The sequence below is a fragment of the Clytia hemisphaerica genome, unplaced genomic scaffold, assembly GCF_902728285.1.
Source record: "Clytia hemisphaerica strain Z4C2 unplaced genomic scaffold, Clytia hemisphaerica genome assembly, whole genome shotgun sequence".
NCBI classification, from domain to species: Eukaryota; Metazoa; Cnidaria; class Hydrozoa; order Leptothecata; family Clytiidae; genus Clytia; species Clytia hemisphaerica.
Window position 1 is genome coordinate 1,109,576 of NW_027103728.1, and position 8,357 is coordinate 1,117,932.

The window sequence follows — 8,357 nt, forward strand, 5'->3', positions numbered from 1 at the left end:
CTGTCGACTAGACAGGAGACCCGTTCTATATTTTTATAATCTGATATGCCCATGAGCTAGAGGCCAGATTTTGGCAAATCGGGCTCACTCGACGGAGGAAGCCTCACTATGATTTTCGGAAGCCTTGACTACTATATTTTAAGAAAAATCAGAGTGCTTTTTTCAAACTTACAGCTTTTGACCGATATTTTCAACTTTTTTAGGGGGTGGTAAACGCTAAATTTTCATATTTACTTGGATTTCCTATTGAAAAATAATTTTCTAGGGGGTTTGTACCGGAGAAAACTACCGAAAAACCGGAATTTTAGCTATTGTTTGCATTTTTTGGACTTATTTCCTTAGTTAATTATCACATTTCATCTCTAAACAATGTTATTTGGGTTTCTTTACATAAATATATTAGAAATATGAGAAAAATGGTAGGTTGGGTCCGACTGGGGGGTGTCCGGACCAAAAAACGGCGAAAAACTCCGGAAAATGGCCATTTTTGACCCATTTTAGCCTTACTTTCATATTTGGTCCCTGAAATATGAAAATTGTGAGTTGTGTGAAATCGTTTATCCATAAAGTTCTGTAAAGAAAAGGTAAAGCAATGATTTTGGACCATTTCAGGTGGTTTCCGGACCAAAAAAGGCGAAAAAACCCGGAAAATGGCCATTTTTGACCCATTTTAGTCTTATTTTCAAATTTAATCCCTGTGAAGTACGAATATTATGAGTTGTGTGAAATCGTTAATCTATAACACTCAATAGTGAATGGGTTAAGAGATGATTTAGGACTATTTCAGGTGGTTTCCGGACCCAAAAAACAAAATAGCCATTTTTGATTTTTTTAGCTTAGATAATGTTTTAGCTCAATATTAAAGTCTGTCCAGATATAATTGGCAGTGGAAACAAGAATGCCTGTAACTTTTGATAGTCAAATATAATTATGGAAATCTTTTTTGCTTGTTTTAGAGAATCAAAAGTGCTATATTTGAATGTATTTTTGGTTGAAAAATTCGCGATTTTTAGTGGTTAAATTTGCGATTGCAAAAATTGAGCTTTTTTTCTACTTATGTTATAACGTTCATCTTTACACCAGTGGTAGTTCAACCTTAGGTTAAGAAGTTTCTTAAATTTCGAGGCAAATAGAAAAGTCCTTCGGAAGATATGGGACCCGAAATACCCCTTGGTAGCACTTTTCTGTGAAATATCAAATCTCCAACTTATTACTAACTTATTACTTGTTTCCACTGCCAATTATATCTGGACAGACTTTAGGTATAAGTGCAGCTAAATAATCTTCATAATGTATTTTTAGAGAATAGGGATGATTTAGTCCCAGAAAAGCAATTCTAGAAGGTCCTAAAATCTTCACAAGCCCAAGGGCACATTCATTACCAAACTGAAAGCAGCGGCAGTCAAAACCAAAGGAGGTCAGCGAGCAAAGCACTATCTTTGGTGCAGTATAATTTCAGCAGACACAATCACCCGACCTGAAAGAAGTTTTCCACTATCCGTTGGGACCAGTATCTTAGTCTTTATCGAGCAGTACTGGTGAGCTGGTCAAAACCAACAAAGCCACATTCATGCACGAATCGAAAAAGAAACAACACCTCAACAAGTGCACCCGAAGCCATATTCCACAATCATTGACGGAAAAGCACTTGTTAGGAAGCAAAAAACCAAGGGCAAGACGTACCAACAGTTTGCAGATGAAATGATGTAGTCCATCATCGAACACAACCCTGCATCCTAAAGAATGATATAGTTTTCGATGTATATTTGGACTCATCTATCAAGAATGCTGAAAGAGTTCACCGTGCTGTTGGTAAACTGCAATTCAAAAAAATCATTGGAAGTCAGTTGATCAAACAATGGGGTGCCTTCCTGTCGAGTAGCAACAACAAAAAAGCTTTGATCGAGTACCTTGTCAAGTAATGGGACCAATATGATGTAGGCGATCGAATCGTTTACGTTGCATACGAAGGCATATGTGTAAAGCTGATGTCCAATCTCACAGATGAAAATGTGCCAGAGCTATCATGCAACCATGAAGAGGCCGACACCCGCATGCTTCTTCATGCTAACCACATGAGTCAAGCTGGATTCGGGAACATCATCATACATACCCCGGATACAGATGTTTTCTTGATTACCATCGCAGCATCGACAGAAATTCAGCCGAAAATGTTCATCCGAACAGAGACAAAGGAAAAAGCCCGAACAATCTCCATTCAGAGAATAAGATCCTCCCTGAAGAAACGTTTCCCTGATCAAGACCTAGATCTGCCAAGTCAAGCTCCTCTAGGAATTCACGCTTTCACTGGCTGCGATACAGGTAGCGCCTTTTCTGGTAAAGGAAAGACCAAACCATTCAAATTAATGGCGAAGAAGAAAGAGTATGTGGAACTATTTTCACGCTTGGGAGAAACGAAATACGCACGAAAACATCCAAAAGTTTGTTTGCGACATGTACGGTCATGCCCCTACCTTCGCATTGTTTGGGTCCGGAAACCACCTGAAATAGTCCTAAATCATCTCTTAACCCATTCACTATTGAGTTTTATAGATTAACGATTTCACACAACTCATAAATTTCGTACTTCACAGGGATTAAATTTGAAAATAAGACTAAAATGGGTCAAAAATGGCCATTTTCCGGGGTTTTTCGCCTTTTTTGGTCCGGAAACCACCTGAAAAATCCAACAAAATCATTGCTTTACATTTTCTTTACAGAACTTTATGGATAAACGATTTCACACAACTCATAATATTCATATTTCAGGGACCAAATATGAAAGTAAGGCTAAAATGGGTCAAAAATGGCAATTTTCCGGAGTTTTTCGCCGTTTTTTGGTCCGGACACCCCCCAGTCGGACCCAAACCTACCATTTTTCTCATATTTCTAATATATTTATGTAAAGAAACCCAAATAACACTGTTTAGAGATGAAATGTGATAATCAACTAAGGAAATAATTCCAAAAAATGCAAACAATGGCTAAAATTCCGGTTTTTCGGTAGTTTTCTCCGGTACAAACCCCCTAGAAAATTATTTTTCAATTTTTTTTCAGTTTAAAAAAAATTAGTATATTAGGAGTAATTCTTGAAAATTTGGTGCATTTTTGAACATTATTGACCGAGATGTACTATTTTAAAGATGACATGATAATTTCATTTCCTAAGGAAATCCAAGCAAATATGAAAATTTAGCGTTTACCACCCCCTAAAAAAGTTGAAAATTCGGTCAAAAGCTGTAAGTTTGAAAAAAGCACCCTGATTTTTCTTAAAATATAGTAGTTAAGGCTTCCGAAAATCATAGTGAGGCTTCCTCCGTCGAGTGAGCCCCAAAAAGTGTCTAGCTCATGGGCTAATACACAAGACGGATTCTGTCTCAAAAAATTTACAGTAGGAAATTTCGAATTTATAGCGCTGTCCTCACTTACTAAAATTAAAACAAGTTTGGGAACTTGCGTTTTCTCTAAGAAAGTGTGACTAGGGAAAGAATAACAAAATTTTATTGGCTGTGTTTTTCAACTATCATTTGAAGAATGAGGAATTCAAACACATTGCCCAAACCATGTAGTAATCATTTCGCCGTCAGTATATAAAAATCATAACATGGATCTCCAGGCTACCTCTCACCAGGATTTTTAATATACGTAAATCATTTTTCGATAAATTTCTGGTAAATAAGTAGAGCTCACACACGATGCCATCTGGACCTTGATCTAAAGTCTTATGGACGTCTTATAGACGTACAAAAAGATGGTATTCACAATTCTTGGTTGACTTTCCAAAAAATATCCGACATTTAACTCTATCACAATATCTACGAGCAGTGCGCCTTTGGAAGATAGCACTTCATGATATGCGCCATTGCAATGTCTTCTGATGTAACCAACAGCTGATTGGTTGTTTAAGTGACGTAAAATCATTTAATACGTCACTTGCAACCAATGAGCTGTTGGGTTCGTGAAATACATTGTAATGATGCATATCATGGATAGTTAGAAACCAAGTTTAAACCAAGCAATCGATTTGGTTAATCAAAACAATCTCGCTTTAACAATTTTCGCATGTGGCTTATGAGGTGGTTTATTATTATTTCCATAACCTCGTCTTGGTCCATTTCCATAGCCACCATTTCCGTTGCCATTTCCATTTCCGTTCCCATTTCCATTACCGTTCCCATTTCCATTACCGTTCCCATTTCCATTTCCGTTCCCATTTCCATTTCCATTTCCGTTATTATGTTTAGCCGATTCAGCTGCATAGTCTAGTTGACCAGTCTCTGATTTTCCTGTGCTTGGCTCATCCAAATTGACGCCGTCTTCAATTTCGACGCATGGTATAGAAAGAACATTGAAAAAAAAACGGCCCACTGTTTCTGCCGACCATCCACCGTCCTGAGTGCGATAAAATAGAAATAGATCCGTTGACGTAACTTGATAGCAGATACTGTGTTAGTACGGTGAAGCGTTTGCGAAAATATACAGTTTTCAGCGATCTTTAGAACATCAGCTTGTCGCATTCAGACTTTCTACAGCTGTTATTAAGTTACGTTCGCATGACAAGGAAGATAGAATAGCAGTTACAGACTTTCAGATATTTATGACTTTCAGATATCTATGACTTTTAGATATCTTTTAAGTAAATCAGGGTGTATGAAATCAAAGTAGGACCTTACGGAGAAGTAGTTTTGACTGTTTCTGTACTATTCACTATTTAGCTAAATCTCGTTCATGATGGTTATTTAATTTTAAAAGACCTTTCCAAACGAACAATTTACTCAAATTTGGGTAAATTTTCTCTGCACCATACAGGTGCACTATACGATTTTGAAAGCTAATACGGTAGTTTTCAGATTTAGAGCCACCCTAATTTATACAAAAGCGATTATATAATATCAAACAAACCGTTTTCAAGCAGTTGTAGAAGAGATTATCACATTGGCAATCAGCTAGACTGTACTCTGAGTTGTTTACTGTGTCCCACTTCTGTGAGTCTGGTGGCATACCTTGAAATAACAGTAAATGAAACTCGTTTAAGAACGACTAAAATTTTGGACAGGCAAATGTCTACCTTAAAGGAAGAAATTTTGGCGGGAATTTAATTTGGCGGATGTAGGATATTTTTGGTCAAAATCGTTATCAAATGAGCAAAAAAAACTGCGTTTTAAGGCTTAAAATGGGTGGGTCAGACAGAGCCAATTTTTTCGCCACACATACCGTCATTTGGTAATCCACTGCCCCGGAATGTCTACCCTTATTACTATGTGAATAAATAGACCTTTTCTTAAATTACGCCACGAACAATTACCATGGTGATTATGTCCCTTGAGACATTAAATGATTTTTTTTATAAATAGAAAGTAGTTTTAATAAAATCCGCTAAAAGTTAATCACCATGGCACTTTATAGGGATTTTGGCCAGAGAGAACTTTGGCAAGACGTAGATATATAGTCGTTATTGTTTGCCTGAAAATGAGCGTTTTAAAGAAAAACAGGGGCTATTTCTATAAAAGATAAGAATAGATCTTATCAGAGTTTTTGATTTTTCTAAAAAAGCGATGCATTATGAGATTGTTTCGGGAGTATCACAATAGAAATCTTAGGAATTCCTCGAGGGAATTCTATTTTGATACCCCCGAAACAATCCCACAATGCAATGCTTTTTTAGAAAAATCAAAAACTCCGATAAGGTGTATTGTGGAAAAAACCTATTTTGGCGATGCAGCAAGTTCTGACTTTAACTGAAATTCGGCAAAATTAAGGTTCAGGATTTATGCCACATAGTTAAAATAAAAATACAAAACAATGAAAAAAGTCATACCGAGTGGGCAATCGTCATGTAAATTACAACAGGTCTCCAAACCGGAAGTCAGAGTCTCTGGTGTACTTGAATCTTCTTGCAATACTTTCTCTTTAATTGTACTTCCGCACCATTTCTCACCTAAAATCAATCAATCAATCAATCAATCAATCAATCAATCAATCAATCAATCAATCAATCAATCAATCAATCAATCAATCAATCAATCAATCAATCAATCAATCAATCAAATCAATCAATCAATCAATCAATCAATCAATCAATCAATCAATCAATCAATCAATCAATCAATCAATCAATCAATCAATACAATCGGCTATCCTAAATGGGAGAGATTTAATTTGCAGGGGTCTAAATACTTGACAAATCAGTCATCAGTCATTTACTTTAAAAAAAAAACTTGTTCCTAAAAATTAGATTTGCCACCGGGGGGGGGAGAGGCACTGGCCTATGAGGACGGACAGAGACATGCCGCTGGAGTTTTAAAATGGACCCTGTCAGATATCAATATTAGGTAAATTTGTCCGAAAAAAATCTTTCACATTTTTCACATATTCACCCTTAAAAGTGGCCAAAATAACTAAAACGAAGAATTTTCCAACCTGGAAATTGTCAACAATTACCAAAAGTTGATCCTATCAGATACACACCTTAAGAGTTGGTAAATTTTGGACCCTGTCAGATATCTTCAGAGCCTGAAAAAGAGACACTAACCAACGGTACGTCCCCGTACCCAATTTTACCGAAGTGCCCCCTGGATTTTGCCATGGATTAGTCTTGTCAAATAGGGTACTATCAAATTTCCTCCGTGATAACAGGAACATCCTGGAACTTACCCAGTCTACCAAAAATAGGCTACCCTCTTTAAAAAAAAAGTTCTATTATTTTTTAAGAATCAACCTTCTTTCGTTTGAAAAAGGAAAGATTAATTTAATAGATAAATTCTATTAGATAATTTGTTGAATTAAATTAAAAGTTGAATATGAAATCAAAAGAATTCTGTCTTCTGACGAAGATTTGATTTATTTTAAAAAATTGATACAGAAATTTTAGATCAAAGGGGATAACTTATTTCTGACGTACCTGATAAATAGTAATACACCATTTTTTGTCCACTTTATCCCAGTAAAACCGTCCCAGTCCTTTTTTTGCACCAATAGACATTATAAAAATGTGTCTAAAAAGGATTGGATTGAGTTTAGCGGGATAAAAGTGGCACGCGCCTGATCGCACGACTACGGTCGAAAAGGTGTAATTGTCAACTCTCCTAAATTCCGAATCTTTATGTAATTTGAACTAAAATATTGGCCCCCTCATCTAGGAAGTCGTTTAAATTGCCATCTGTTATTCGAATATTTCTCTAATTCGATGGAAACCCGATTCATCTTGAAAATCGAATTAGAGAGAGTCAACTGTAATTATCTTACCCCACATGGTTAATCTCTTCTTTCCATTTTCTTCTAATGGCGCTTCTGGCACAGGTACTAAAAAAAATGAAAATCATACATCAGTCTATACACATCGTTGGAAAGATATTAGTAAGAAGAAGAATCTATTTGGTTTTCTATTGGTTTAAAAAATCACGACATCAAACTTTTTAGAAAATAAACCTTTCTGATTTTAAATTTTTGATTAAATTTTTCGTATTCGTTATGAATATAAAGTTACAGTCCAAGGAAGGCCTATAACGACCAAAATTTGCCAAAATAGAGCAACCTCAAAAGGCTGTAAATTTTTTTCTAAGAAAAATGGTCAAGATATGAATATATATTTGAAATCAGCAAGGTTTTGTTTTTAAATGATAGTGATTGACACGGATGTGGAGCAAGATTGGTCAGAAATAGGAAAAGAAAAACATTTTTTGCTTATAACAGCATAATAACAATAGGAAGACACTGTCCTGATATGAAACAGGAACACTTATGTAAAAATAAAACCTTTAAATAATTCTAGAGAGCCTGATATAATGATTTTTTTCCAACGGTGGAAAGTTAATCTGTGAAATCAAAATACCATACCTTACCATCGCTTGAGAGTCTCAATCCTTACCTAACTTCAGTGCCCTTCTTTCTTTTCTACTTGATATCGCGTGAACCACGGTGATGGTATAGAAAAAGACTACAATCAGGTAAGCATAAAAGAGCTGAAAATATCTAAATAAAAAAACGAGTTTAAAGATCATTACACAAGAGAGACATTTGACTGTTTTTACCCAGCTGGCACACAACGTTGTTTCAACGTTCATCTAACGTTATGTGGACGTTGTGAACGTTAGATGAACGTTGCAACAACGTTTGTGTGCCAGTTAGGTATCCTCTTTGCTGTCTACATGGCGGTAAGATACACGCTTTTTCCATTTCATCGGTGGATTTTTTAGTTTTTTTGAGAGAATCATCTTAAAATATTTATACATAGATTAGGATCCCAAATTCAGCCTAAATTTAACAGGGGATCGGTACTAAAATCGAAGAGATTGATATATAAAAGGGTTTTCGAGATGTTTTTGCATACCACCGCAAAGTACACATTTACTAATTTT

The 8,357-nt window shown here is 35.8% G+C and overlaps 1 protein-coding gene across 1 annotated transcript; it reads right to left on the reverse strand.

The window, feature by feature from the left end:
* Nucleotides 1-4,032: 4,032 nt before the first annotated feature.
* LOC136804888 (phospholipase A2-like) lies at nt 4,033-8,015 on the reverse strand. Its single transcript, XM_067061398.1, has 5 exons — nt 7,868-8,015; nt 7,246-7,302; nt 5,819-5,938; nt 4,903-5,003; nt 4,033-4,392 (listed from the first exon to the last, which is right to left on the reverse strand). The coding sequence occupies exons 1-5, from the start codon at nt 7,998-8,000 to the stop codon at nt 4,033-4,035; spliced, it is 771 nt and encodes a 256-aa protein (XP_066917499.1). The 5' UTR covers nt 8,001-8,015.
* Nucleotides 8,016-8,357: the final 342 nt, after the last annotated feature.